This window comes from Melozone crissalis, unplaced genomic scaffold, assembly GCF_028551555.1.
Source record: "Melozone crissalis strain CALT ecotype California unplaced genomic scaffold, PUWL_Pcris_2 ptg000035l_1, whole genome shotgun sequence".
NCBI lineage: Eukaryota > Metazoa > Chordata > Aves > Passeriformes > Passerellidae > Melozone > Melozone crissalis.
In genome coordinates, this window is record NW_026535813.1 from 9,465,821 (window position 1) to 9,480,719 (window position 14,899).

General features: G+C 44.4%; 1 protein-coding gene across 1 annotated transcript in view; it reads right to left on the reverse strand.

Annotated features, from left to right (window-relative positions):
• Positions 1–14,899, reverse strand: part of LOC128941423 (CBP80/20-dependent translation initiation factor-like) — a 487,587-nt gene that overhangs the window by 149,693 nt on the left and 322,995 nt on the right. The window contains exons 12-13 of the mRNA XM_054283182.1: positions 5,801–5,818; positions 4,938–4,958 (exon numbers count right to left, since the gene is read on the reverse strand). Of these exons, the coding sequence (XP_054139157.1) occupies positions 4,938–4,958; positions 5,801–5,818 (39 nt within the window). The remainder of the gene's footprint in view (positions 1–4,937; positions 4,959–5,800; positions 5,819–14,899) is intronic.

Consider the following 14,899-nt stretch of genomic DNA (forward strand, 5'->3'; position numbering starts at 1 on the left):
TAACAAATAGTGAAAGAGACATGAGAAAAGAGAGATGTAACTCCTAAGGAATGGGGAAGAGCTGATGTGGTGTGGCCGATGGATGGTGTAAATTACAGAATATTCATGAGCTTATTACTTGCTGTATAAGTGTCTGATGCTCTCTTCAATAAACGGAACTTGCTGATGACTCATATTGAGCCCCGAGTTTTCCCTGCACCAGACAAATGGCTGGAAAACTGCAACAATTGGGGCCCGAACAGGGACCCTATGGACTCTACAGACCCTACGGACCCTACAGACCCTACGGACTTTACAGAAGACTTTGGCCTGCGAGCCACGGTCCAGTGCAGTATTTCAGTTTCAGTCCCGATGCAGCCCAGGAGGCACAAACAGTGGGCCTCGCATCTCAGGCGACCCTATATAGGAGACCTGACGAAAGGCGAAAGGGCCGGCTGCGGTGCCCTGGCGACCTCATAGGAGAGTCCAACTGACTGAATGCCGCCAACGTCCTGGAAAGGCTGCAGCGCACTGAATCTCAGGTTAAAAGGTAATACAGAGACAAGCGGCGTATAGACTTTTAAGTGCTTTTTAGAAAAGCGGGGACTATAGACTGTCGACTTGATAAGAGAATTCCCAAGATTGCTGCATATAGACTTGCAAAAACGTGCATTGTGGTGCTGGCGCTGCAAGTACATGCACAATAAATCAGCGGCCGTGCTGTGATGGTGGCAGCAGCCACGGCTCGGGGCGCCTGCCAGGCTGTGCCACTCCAAACTCAGCATGGGCGCTGCGCCATGGGGAGCAGCCACGGCGAGCAGCTCGCCTGAGGCGGCAGTGGCGGGGAGAGCGGAGCCCCGCCGCGGGGGGAGTAACCTACGCCGCCGCGGATGCTGTGCTGCGAGTCTGGCACACGCAGTGATTCAGCCTGCCGGTGCGTCTCCCAAAACAGGAAGTCCAGCGCTGGGGGGTCGCCCCACTCCAACACAAGCAGAGCACGGACTAGAGCGCTTTTCCAGTGCGAGCGCTTCTCCCTCCGCCCCACAGCTGGTGGGGGCCTTAGTTTTGACTTAGCAACCTAAACAGACTGTACCTTAACAGACTGCAAGTATAGCTCCGCTGCTGAGCCAGCGCCGCCATGCACAGTGTCTCCGGTGCACAAAACTCGGTGCCGCCAGCCAGCGCTTGGCGACAGAGACAACTCAAGAGTCCGCATGAGCCCAGCCTTTCCAGCGCACGAAGCAGTTAAGAGACCAGTGATGATAAATAAGCAACACCAAGGAGCATTACTATCAAGATGCTCCTCACCTAGATTAAAAAAGACTTTTGGTTCTTCCTGGCAGAGACTGTGAAAGAGAAATCAGTGTGGTGAATGCATTGAGCCAAATTTTGGACGATTTGGCTTAGCATCCATTATGCTGCCTTAAAATCACCTGTATTAACATAGACTTTAAACATCAGAAGCCCAGATAACTCAGTCAGTGGAACATCAAACTCTGAAATTGTATTTTGAAAAATTTAAAAATGTTAAAGATGTGTTCAAGTGATTGTATAAGTAAGATGTAATAAGTGTGCTTTTTGTATTCTTTGGGCCTTGCTTAGATGTAGTAGATGTAAAAAGCAAGCACTGAATTCAAAAGAATTTTTCCACAGGTATACCTTGAACAAACTCCTTATGTTTAGGTGCATTCAAGTGTAAAAATGCTGTAGCAAACACACGAAGAAAGATGTTTTAGCTTAGTATTTTAGAGTTAGGCCTGTAAGTAAGTTATAGTAAATTCTATATTCTATTCTATTTCTACAGTAAGTTCTATCCGTTGCTAAGTAGTTTAAGTTAAATTGTCTATTAAGTGTCATTAAATGTTAAATACTGTTAAAGTTAAGTGTTTTTAAGTTTCATTTCTGTTAAGTGTTATTAAGTTTAAGTGAAGTTAGATTCTATTACATTTAAATTATATTAAGTTTAAATTATGTAAAATTTTAAGTCGGTTGAGTTCTGTTAAAGTTGAGTTTTGTTAAATTTAAGTGATTTTACATGTAAGTTCTGTTGATTTGGAAATCTTTTAAGTTTAAGTTCTGTTAAAGTTAAATTTTTTTAAGGTTAAGGTCTGTTAAACTTAAGTTCTGCTAAGTTAAAGTTCTGTTGAGTTTAATTTCTGTTAAGTTTAAGTAAAGATAAGTTTAAGTGATGTTAAGTTCTGTTAAGTTTAAATATTTTAAGTGTTTTAAGTTTAAGTGCTATTAAGTTCAAGTGATGTTAGATAGATTTATGCTAGACGTTTATTTTATGACTTGTGTGAAAAGTGTTGTCGTGAACATCAGAGAAACTCTCGTTAGAAGAGACAATCAGAGGCATTTGTGAGTAGAGCCATTCCTGTTTGAAGTATATCTGCTGTTGGAGAATGGAAAGCAAACTTACCAGACAATCGACGCAGATGAAACCTGCAGACATGTTGCTCCTTTAGCTTATTTTTGTAAGTTGTATTAGCACGCCTGAATTTTGTTTGAGCCTTGTAGCAGCATAGAATCCTTTTTGTATCTGTCGTATGGCATACCCTATAAATAGTGATAGCCTTTTCGGTTTGTCTCCCTGGCTTAGATCCCTTGTAAGAGAGAAACCTTGCTAGTTGAGAATACTGCTTGTAACGTAATAGTTGTTGGAATTGCCTATTCTTGTATTGCAAAGAGTGTGATGCAGTTAGCCCATAGAACTTTGCTTGTTCCAAAAGAAAATGGGGGAAATGTTGGGATTTTAGCTGACTAGAGACTGGAAAAGTACAAGGCCATGGCTAATTCCAAGTCCTGCACCTACAAGACAGCATGTCCTTGGGCCTAGCTGTAGTATGATAACAAATAGTGAAAGAGACTTGAGAAAAGAGAGATGTAACTCCTAAGGAATGGGGAAGAGCTGATGTTGTGGTGTGGCCAATGGACGGTGTAAATTACAGAATATTCATGAGCTTATTACTTGCTGTATAAGTGTCTGATGCTCTCTTCAATAAACAGAACTTGCTGATGACTCATATTGAGCCCCGAGTTTTCCCGGCACCAGACAAATGGCTGGAAAACCGCAACAGTTAATGGTTCCTTTTGTATCAGTAAAGGCCCTGGCTAGGGCTAAGTTAATGGCTCTTTTCCCCAGACAGTGAGGGGAGGGGACGAGACATGGGAGGGGGGCATCGCAAGATGCAAAATAACTTCAGGACCAGCATGCCATGGGAAGTGTCAAACTTACCAAAAAGACCCCAAAAACAACCAGCCAATACAGAATTAGGAAATTAGAGTGATGTCTAGATGTGAGGAACAGAGTGCTGAGCCTGCAGAGATGCTGAAAACCTTTGTTGCCCCTCACGCTGAGCAAGGACATCATCTGAAACCAAGACCCGGAGCCGGGAGGCAGTGGAAAGTTGAGATCGGGGTTATGCCCAAGGCTCCCACGAGGACTGGACCGCCAGCTCTGCCCCTAGTGGGCAAAGCTACGCATATCCTCCTCCTGCGAGTCACCCTGGGAGAGATGACGGAGACTTCAGACCCGTCAGCCTTCCCAACCTTGAGGTGATCACTTTTAATAAAGGCATTACAAGAAGAAAAAGTCTCTTTGCCCTGTTTATTTCAGCTGGGGACTCGTCTGGGATAGCCACCCCTGAAGAGGACACCAGGACCGGCCCTCTTGGACCTCAAGGACAGTTGGCTATCAGGACCAGAGAAGATCGGCTCAGGACCAGTGGCGCAGAGGAGCGCCGGACTGGTGAGAACTATCCGGTGGCGGGAGTAGGAGACAAGCGAGTGTGTGTGTGTGTGTGTGTGTGAGACGAGGGCCGGCAGCCGGACCCTTGACCTGAGAGTGGACTCCTTAGTACCACGTTTTCAGACACCTGTGAGGGGACCGGCTGGGAACAGGGGGAAGCGCGTGGAATTAGCGTGAGTGAGTCGTCTCCTAAGGGGGAGAGAGGACCCCCCTCCGGGTGTGCGGAGGAAATAGTGTATGAGTGGCATGCACCCCAAAAGTCCTGACAGAGGGAAGTCAGGCAGATTGCAAGTCCCGAGGAGAACTCGGGCAAGCTCGCAAGCCCTGCAGGCAAATTAAATCCTGACAAAGAGGTCAGGCACAAATCCCAGCGAAGGAAGCTGGGGTTTGTTTTTAAGTCCTGATACGGTGAGGCCTAACATTTGGAAGGTTAGGCAAACTAAAAATCAGGCAGCTGTTTTTCCTGACAGAGGGGAGTCAGGCACAAACTGTCTTCTTATGCCGAGGTTTCGTGTTTTTAAGTCCTGATAGATCTAAGACCTGACATTCGTAAAGTTAGGCAATCAAGAGATCAGGCAGTTGTTTTAGTATAAAGTCCTGAGCGTCAGGCAAAAATTTGAAGTTCAGTGGAGGAGGCTGAAGCTCCTCAAACAAGATTTTTCTGGAGATTGCCTGCCAGTAGAGGCACCTTTGGGATTTTTTTCTGTTGAGACCTGAAAAATGGGAGGGTGTAATAGTAAGAAGACAGGCAAGAGATTGAGGAATATACCTCCAAATAGCCCCTTAGAGGAACTGTTAGTGAAATGGGATTCTATAGAGGCCACAGAGAGATTAGATAAGGTGAAGATGATCCACTACTGTGTAGAAGTCTGGCCAGAATTAGAGGTGAAAGGAGGATGGTCTTGTTGTGCTACAAGGGACAAGTGGATGTGCCAACAACTAAATCATTATCTGACAGCTCGAGGAGATACCAATCCTGAGCAATTATTGTATGTAGCTTGCTGGTTAAAAAGCGCTATTGGGGATGAACGTGTGCAAATTTGTAAGGTACAGAAGAAGAAAGAGGGGAATGAAGGAGGGGATGCTGGAATTGGTAAAAGATGGGACCCCCTGGATTATTTGCCTCCTGCTGCCCCTCCACCTTATAATCCTCTTCCTCAGGCACCTCAAATGGCAGGTCCAGTTCGTCCCCCAGCTGCCATCTCATTACCGCCTACTCAAATTCCTCCTTCTACCTGTTCGGCTTTCTCTATGGTAGACTCGGTATCTCCCCTAGAAACCACTCCCTCACAACCCCCTTCGGCTCTTCCAGTTCCTTCTGCACCACCACAAGTGCCTACTCCACCTGCTGCATTCTCCACCCCTTCTCCAACTCCACTTAATATGTATTCAAGCTCTTCTCCCCCTCCTATTGCTGTCCCTTTACCTCCTCCTAGTTGGGACACAAATGCCTCCTTGCCCAGTAAACAGTTATCACAAAATACACCTGCTGATCTGCAGAAAGTTCAAGGTAACCCAGATATCCCTCAAACTAGTAGTTTGGTGTGGGATCTCAGCACAGCAGTCCTGATGTGCAGAGTCACCGAGACCATCCTTGGGGGACTCGGAGGTCCTGGAATGTTGCCAGAAGTGTCTGGTGGCTGGCCTTTATCCTGCACATGAGACGACACCTGTATGAGGATGGGAGGATCACACGGGGATAAATGGTGAAGGGATAGATTAATTATAGTGTGAAGCACAGGTTTTAGAATTTCAGTACAGGGGGGTTCTAGAGAAACAAGATGGAGGAATTAGGGCGTGTCCTGTCCTTCTTCTTCTTCTTCTAGTCGTCCATCTTCTGTGGTGGTGGTGGCACTTTGGGATTGGTTCTTACTAAAAGTGCACTTGTCAATAAGGGTGAAAGGTATTGGGGAAAATAGGTAAATATCTTATACATAGTTTTGGGTATAAAGATAAGTGACCGCCTCGAGGGCTCTCAGTGCGCTCATGGCTGACGTGCTGTGCCGACCTCTGTCGGGCCAAGAGAAAATTTTGTAGATAAAAACTAATAAACACTGAAGACCGAGAAAAAACCTGAAGATTCTTTTCGTCCTTTGGAGCGCGGGCTGTCCCAAGGCCATCCCGAACCTTTCCAGGCCATCAAAAACAGCCGAGAACGGGACAGTTTGGCATCTGAAGATGGGCCATACTGTAGTACCAGATCCAGGACCTCCAAGGCAGACAGACTTTTTCCCCCTCAGAGAAGTTCCTATGGGAGGAATTGTGGGAGGTGTTTGCTTTGTGAATGTTCCTCTAACAGCTTCTGAGGTGAGAGGATTCAAGAAAGAGTTAGGGCATTTAGTTGAGGACCCAGTGGGCATAGCCAACCAAGTGGATCAATTCTTAGGTCCAAATATCTACACTTGGGGGGAGATGAATTCCATTCTAAATATATTATTTTCCCCAGAAGAGGTCCAGATGATTAGGGCGGCTGGCATAAGAATTTGGGAGAAAGATAACCGTCCAAGACCCCAGGTGCCATCAGGTGAACAAAAATTGCCACTAACGGATCCCAGCTGGAACCCTGATCAGGAGGAAGGGAGGAAGGCCATGATGGAATATAGGTCTTTGATAATACAGGGGACCAAAGAGTCAGTTCCCAAAGGAACTAATACCAAATTAGCATTCGAGAGTGCACAAGAGAAGGATGAAGCTCTTGCTACTTGGCTTAATCGCCTAAAGTGGAACTTCCAATTGTACTCTGGAATAGACCCAGACACCACAGAAGGTCAAATGCTACTAAAAGTCCAATTTGTTACCAAATCTTGGCCAGATATATGGAAGAAACTAGAAAAGATTGAAGACTGGCAAGAAAAGGACATAAATGACTTGTTAAGAGAAGCATTGAAAGTGTATTTGAGGAGGGAAGAAGAAAAAGCAAAGGCCAAGGCCAAGATCATGGTTGCAGTAGCTAGAGAAAGTGTGGAGTGGGTGGGTCCACCACCAGGAGGAGGCAGAGATAGGCGAGTATTGTCAGGTACAAGAGAGATAGAGAGACCTCAAGTCCCTTTGAGTGATCGAATCTGCTATTATTGTGGAGAGGCAGGACATGTCAGGAGGTGTTGTAGAAAACTCAGTCTCGATGAGGCAATAGCCAGGGAACAAGAAGCCTGGGAGAGGGTTCTTAGAGGTGACGATTAAGGGTGTCAGGGGCTTTACACTTTAGGAAACCCGATGCAACATCTAGGAAAGCCCTTGGTAAACATTGAAGTGGGACCCCTAAATAAAGAATTTGAATTTTTGGGTCGATACAGAAGCAGATAAGTCCTGTCTCAAAAAAGTACCAGAGAGTATAGTGAAATACCCAAAACCATCTGAGATTAGACAAAACAGCTAGGTGGAAGGATATCCAATAGCACTGAGACTGGACAGTAGCACTTAACTTGTAATAAGTGATGTGAAAGTAAAAGGTACCTTATTGTTGTCTTGTTGTTTGTGTGAGAGTGAGTCACAAAGTCCACCTCAGCTTCCCGGGCAGGTGGGAAGGGGCAATGGAAAGAAGTGTGTGTGACCTTTAAACCAAGCTATTGTCCCCAGAGTGGGTGGGGGCTGTGGCTGAAGTATGTGTGTGACCTGCAAACCAGACTAGTGTTCCCCAGACGTGTGAGGGGGCCGTAGCTGTAAGAGCATGAGAGACACGCAGACAGCCTCACAGGTGAACGGGCACCAGAGGCAACCAAAGTCAGGGCCCTTCCAAGAGGCCCAGAGATACTGAGACCTGTGGGCCAACTCCAAGGTGAGAGGGGCCACAGGGACCCGTGATTTTCTAGCAATAAAGATCCAGTTTGTGTCTTGAGGGTGTGAAGGAATGTGTGAAAGTGAATGAGAAATAAAAGAGAGTGAATGTAGATGAATTAAAGTATAGGTAATGTAGATTGTGCATTATAAGTTTTACCACATCTCCTTCGAGGGAAGTGTATCGTGTTGAAAAATAGTGTGAGAAAAAAATTCGTTTTAAGTGTAAGGGGTTGAAAGAAAAGTAGTATTTAAGCTGTTAGTGAAAGTAAGAAACAGAGGCAAGAGATGAATAGATAAGATCTTGAAAATAGAACAGAAAACCAGTAAGTTACATACACAGAAAAATAGGAGAATAAAAGTGTTGCAGAATGAGGCCTTTGTCGGGGATGAGCCATTTGTCGGTGAGGGGAGACTCGGACACTCAATATGAGTGATAAGCAAGTTCCATTTATTGAAGAGAGCATCAGACACTTATACAGCAAGTAATAAGCTTATGAATATTCTGTAAGCCAAGCGATCTATTGGTTGAACTATACCATCAACTCTTCCTCATTCTTTTGGGCCTACATTCTCTATTTCCCACATCTCTCTGTCTACTTGTTATCATACCCAGCTAGGCCCAAGGACACGCTATCTCGTAGGTGCAGGACTTGGAATTAGCCACGGCCTTGTACTTTTCCAGTCTCTAGTCAGCTAAATTCCCAACATAAAAGCACTTTTGGAGTTAAGTTAGCTAACAGAAATACAACTCCCTGCAAAATACAGAGTATGCAGAAGTTGATGAGAGAAACATGCAAGCTATAGAAAAAGAGAAATTAATCAATTATACATACCATTAGCCGGAGAAACTGAGTTTTGATAGAATCATAAAATAGCAGACCATTAATGCCTATATTTGAAAGCCCGTTTCAGGTACTCTTCATTGCTAATTTGACTGTGCAGACCAAAAGAAAAGGGTTGGACCTGATAGTGGGGGCCCTGGAAAATGTTAGGCTTTGTATTTTGCCAGATCATTGCACCTGCGCAAGCAGTATGATAAATTATATAATTGTTAGATGCGATGATTGTTTAGTAATTTAATTATTGTATAATCATAAGAAGAATAATGAGAAACTATGTTAGAAATTTAAGAAGCCATGCTTGGCTGAAATCTATGTATACAATAGAACAATATAAGCTTAATAATTAACATGAAAGTTATATAACGATAGAATATAAAAACATGTTCATCTCAAATGTATGGTCAAAGTCAGATTTGGGTTCATACCCCTGACACCCAGAGCTCTTAATTAAAGCACTGACATATAATCATTTTCATGATTATGTGTTTCTGAACGCTAACATTTTGGCCACCCAGATGGGACACTTGTCAGTGCTGCTGAGTGAGTTCGCGAGTTGACCACACTCCAATTGGCAGCGAGGGATTCTCGGGGAGCTCAATCGGCCATGACCTGCCTCTGCCGCTCACAATGTCCCCAGAAGAAAGGTAAGGTGTTTTGCTTTGGTTTGGTTGCCTGCCAATAAGACGCAGCGAAAACTATGCTTGGATTGGGCTAAGGAATTCCTGGTGGTATTGTCTAGGCGCCGTTCCATAAGACAATCGTTAAAAGTGTTGCGGGTTCGGCATTTGTGGTGTATTTTTGGATGGAGAAGCGCAAAGGGATTTTGGGCAGCAATGCCTCTACTCTGCAAACTTCTCCTTTGGGGTGCTTATTAGCACATTGGAAACAGGGTAATTTTGTGGAAGAATTACCTAAGGCTAAATTGATTGACTATTGTAATATATGGTGGTCAGAATATGTCTTGGAAAATGGCGAAAAAGGGCCAAAATAAGGGACTCTGAAATAGAACACTATTTCACAGTTAATGTCATTTTGTAAACAAGAAGGAAAATGGAATGAGGTTCCGTGTTGCGGTGTGAAGCAATATCCTGTTTCACCTACCCCAGTCCCCCAGGTGTGGCAATACCTTCTCCCTTCCCCTCCTCTTGCCTCCTGCTAAGTGCTGTCCATCAAGCTTAACATTCCAGCAAGGGCGTAGTGTGATTGGCAGAAGTTCAAAAGATGCTTCTCAGCCCTGGGGTCATTGGCCTGTCTAGGTGTCATTGTCCCCTGAGACTCCCTCCCTCCCACCTGGTTGGTGGCACACCTATCCCTTCCCTCCCCCCTTTCCCCGGTTTAAAAAGGACACTGAGATCATGCAGTCGGGATTCTGTTGTAGCTGTTACAAAATTAAGAGATCTGTGACCCTGGAATAAAACTCTGGATTAAACCCTACGGCAGAATCCATCTCCTTTTCCTCTTCACCTCGCCTAAAGCCTTTCCACCAGAGGTAATACTGAGTTCCTGCTTGCCTGGACTTGTTTCAAGTGCCTAGCTGCAATTTCCAGCTAGCCAAAGGTGTCTCTGAGGTGAATAACTCAGTTGCCGCCTCTGGTCAAGCAGCAAGGGTCAGACGAGCCCAGGCATGTTGCATGTTCCATCCGGTAATATTGGGATCATATTCCAATAGTTCCGTATGTTGATTTGTTTTTCTATTTATGGGGAAAGCCAGAATGGCTAGATGAATGTGGATTAACAGTGCTTAGAGCATCTGCAAGTGATAAGTGGGGGGTTTGTGAGAAACATTGTCTAGAACACTTGGCATTGAAAGAAAGTCTGAGTAGGGAAAATTATACAGATATTGATTCACAGGTAGCTCCAATAAGACCAAGAGAACCTAGCCCTATCCCACCTGCTTCATCTGTCCCTATCCCACTGCCTGCCCCTACCTCACCTAATCCTGAACCTGTCTCATCTAGTACACCTTTCTCTCTTTATCCTCCTCTCCCATCGTCACCTAATCCCTCTTCCTCGGAAGATGAGCAAAACCTAACTGTGATAGAAAGGAGGGGGAGGGATGCAAGTAAAAAAGATAGCAGTAGTAATGAATCAGCGACCCCGGTAGCCCACAGAACTCAAAGTCAGTCAAAGCTTGCACCAGTCGTGGTTTGAAAAGACACAGGCAGACAAAAACGGACTGTGATTGCCCTCTTGTGACAAGGTGTAGGAGTGGAAGGGCCAGTATTTGTAAAAGTGCCTTTTTCTCCTGCATATTTAGTTATTTGGAAACAATCAGCCGGAACTTATAGAGAAAATCCTGATAAGGTGGCACGAGTAGTAAAAATGGTTATAAAAACTCAGAATCCTGACTGGGATGACATACAAGTAATACTAGATACTTTAATGGGTTCTACTGAGAAAGAGATGGTACTTAGGTAGCCAGAGAAAGGGCAAGGGAGAATATCAGAAACTGGCTCGTAACAGGAAATTTAGATGAGAATTTCCCAATTGAGGATCCAAAATGGGACCCTAATTTATCTGGGAATATGAGGAGACTACGGAAATATCAGGAGTGGATCCAAATAGGAGTTCAGAATGCTGTGCCAAAAACTATGAATTGGTCTAAATTATATGAGGTCCAACAGGAAAAGAAAGAATCTCCCACTGCATTTTAGGAGAGGCTTAAGGAGGCAGCAAGGAAATATACAGATCTCCAAATAGACACAGAACGAGCAAAGGTTCAACTCGCTCTCATATTCTTGGGCCAGTCACAAGGCAATATTCGGAAGAAATTGCAATAAATTAGAAGGGGAGGAATTAAGGAATTTGGTTAAGCTACTTGAGGTAGCCTGGAAGGTATATAATAATTGCGAAAGAGAAGCTAGTAAAAGGCAGCAGGAAAATCTTTTGGCAGTAATACAAGGAAAAGGGAACCCAAATTTCAGGGGACGTGGCAGAAGTAGTCGAGGTAGAAGACCAGTTATGCAAGGGTTAAGCCTAAATCAATGTGTGTATCGCAAGCGGGAGGGGCGTTGGAAAAGGGAGTGCCCAGACAACCCAGATAACCGATTTCACCAGGGCAATCAGTTCCAGCAGGAAAACGTTGCCAAGACGATGGTCTTGGGCGAGTATAGCAGCTGACTAGACATGGAACCTGTAAAACAGGTTCAAGAACCTGGCATAAATATACAGTTAAGGCATAAGGAAGTCAAATTTCTAATAGATACGGGAGCTACTTACTCAGTACTAAATGATTTGCAAGGACAAATTGGGGACAAGGAAACAACAATAGTCAGGGCTACAGGGAAAGAGGAAAAACAGCCATTCTTGCAACCCCAAGATTTGTGCTTTGGGAACAAGGTTTTAACACATGAATTCCTATATGTACCTGAGTTCCCAATTCCACTTTCAGGGAGAGATTTGCTAGTGAAACTTGATGTGGCAATAACTTTTGAAAATGGGGAACTTATATTGAAAATACCTGAATCAAAGACGGGACAGGTTTTAATGATCAAAGAAAAACCTGTTCCCTCTATCCCTAGGGAGGTAGAAGATGCAGTGATTCCCTCTGTATGGGAAATGGATATACCAGGAAAATCTAAATTGGCATAGCCAGTGCATGTAGAGTTAAAAGAAGGGGCGAGGGCTGTACAAGTCAAACAGTATCCCATAAAACCAGAAGCATGGCAAGGAATAGTAGATTATTGAGAAATTCTTAAAATACCAAATTTTAGAAGAATGTGAATCAGAATTTAATACACTGATATTTCCAGTAAATAAACCAAATGGTGAATATAGATTAGTGCAGGATTTGAGAGCAATAAGTAAAATAACAAAGGACATTTATCCAGTGGTAACAAATCCCTACACATTGCTGACATCCGTAAAAGAGATATGTGGTAGATAGGGACAGGCGATCAGAAGATCACGCAATGTGACGGAAAGCGGCAGGATTCCTTTTCCCCTAATCCCCTGAGATAAGAGATCACCCTAGGAATGTAACTAGGAATGTAGCCCCCCTAACAATAGTAATGCTGGTAACTTTCCACTCCTTACTAACCATAGATGGTACTGCAGACCCCCTCTGACGTAGAGAAGCCCCTTAGACTATAAAACCCCACAAGATGAGATAATAAAGGCCTTTGACCATCTACCACATTGGTATCTGCGTGCTCTTTGGCCCGAGCGACCCTGGTGAGTTTGGGTTGCCGTGCTGCTCCTCGAAACCAGGTCGCTTTGCCTTATATCAGAAGGCAACAGAGATATATAAATGGTTTACTGTAATTGATTTTAAAATGCCTTTTTCTGCATACCCCTTGACAAAGAAAGTAGGAAACTGTTTGCCTTTGAGTGGGAAAACCCAGGGAGCGGAAGGAAGACCCAGCTCACCTGGACACGACTTCCACCAGGGTACAAGAACTATCCAACCCTGTTCAGAAACCAACTGGCAAAGGAGCTGGAGATTTGGACCGAAAATGGGCAAATACCAGGAGACCAATACCTGTTGTTGCAGTATGTTGATGATATACTAATAGCTACAGAAGAAAAAGAAACCTGTATAAAGGTAACCATTGAGATTTTAAATTCACTGGGAATGGGAGGTTATAAAGTTCACAGAGGAAAGGCACAAATTTCCCAACAGACTGTGATCTGCCTGGGATGTGAAATTTCACAAGGGCAACGAAAACTAGGTACTAACCGTATCCAAGCTATTTGTGCTATTCCAGAGCCCCAGAATTTACATGAGCTGCGAGTCTTCCTCGGGATGGCAGGATGGTGTCTCCTGTAGATCATGGACTATGGACTGATTGCAAAACCCCTGTATGAAGCTCAGAAGACACAGCCATTCACCTGGGGCAAGCCACAGAAAGAAGCCTTCCTAAAATTAAAGGAAGCACTGACAACTGCTCCAGCATTAGGGTTACCTGATCTGTCTAAAGATTTTCAGCTGTTTGTACATGAAAGGCTGCGCCTAGCACTAGGAGTCCTGACCCAACGTCTGGGAAGTTGGAAAAGGTTGGTGGACTACTTTTCCAAACAACTCGACAACATAAGTGCTGGGTGGCCCCCATGTCTGCGGGCAGTCGCAGCTACTGTGATCCTGATACAAGAAGCCAGAAAACTTACTATGGGAAGGCACATAGATGTCTATGTACCACACATGGTAACCACTGTCTTAGAACAAAAGGGGGGGCCATTGGCTATCCCCAAGCAGGATGATAAAATTCCAGGTAGTCCTGACTGAGCAGGATGATGCCACATTAAAAACAACTAACCTTTTGAATCCAGCTTTGTTCCTAGGTACCACAACTGAAGAAGGCCCATTAGAACATGACTGTGTAGAAGTAATAGCGTACATCTATTCAGCAAGAGAAGACCTGAAAGACGTCCCACTAGAGCAGCCAGAGTGGGAGCTATTTACAGATGGGAGCAGCTTCATGGAAAACAGAACCAGATACGCTGGATATGCGGTAACAACAGTCAGTACAGTATTGGAGGCAAAAGCATTACCACCAAATACATCTGCCCAGAAGGCAGAATTGGTTGCCTTAACCAGGGCACTAGAATTAAGTGAAGTGAAAAGGGTAAATATATGGACTGACTCAAAATATGCTTTTGGAGTGGTGCATGTACATGGAGCACTGTGGAAAGAAAGAGGACTATTGTCTTCTCCAGGTACGCACATTAAACACCAAGATGCAGTCCTGCAATTGATAAAAGCAGTACAAAAACCTGAACAAGTGGCAATTATACACTGTAAAGCACGCCAATCAGGAAACTCCAAAATCTGTGAGGGAAATCAAAAGGCAGACTGGACAGCCCGACAGGTTGCTCGAGAGGTGCAAACAACAATGGCATTGATACCTTTAAAGCTTAATGTATCCCAATTCAATTTGTCTCCAAAACCAAAATATTCAGTAGAAGATGAGAGACTGGCACGTTTGCTAAATGCACAAAAGAATTCAGAAGGATGGTATGTGACTGCACAAGGACAGATAGTTGTACCCCCCTTGATAATGAGCGAAGTTCTACAAATTAAACATAACGAATGTCACTGGGGAGCAGAGGCATTGGTAAAATTGCTAAAGCAGAGTTTAATTTCAGTACGGATGTTTACAATGGCAAAATCGGTAATGTCAAAATGTGATATCTGCTTGAAAAACAACCCAGTGGCTAGGCGACAGGCACAGCTAGGAAGAATTCGGATAGGAATAGAGACAGGAGACTATTGACAGGTAGATTTTGTAGAATTGTCAAGAACTTGAGGATAAAAATACCTGTTAGTGGGGGTTGACACATTTTCTGGATGGCCAGAAACCCTTCCCTGTTGCACAAACCAAGCAAAGGAAACAGTTAAGCGGTTACTACAGGAGATTATTCCCAGGTTCGGGGTGCCCCTAGGGGTATCATCAGATAGGGGACCCCATTTCATAGCTACAGTAGTAAAAGAGGTAAGTAGATTGCTGGGGATAACTTGGGACCTCCACACACCGTGGAGACCCCAGTCAAGTGGACAGGTAGAGAGGATGAATCAGACACTAAAAAGGCAAATCAGTAAAATATGCCAAGAAGC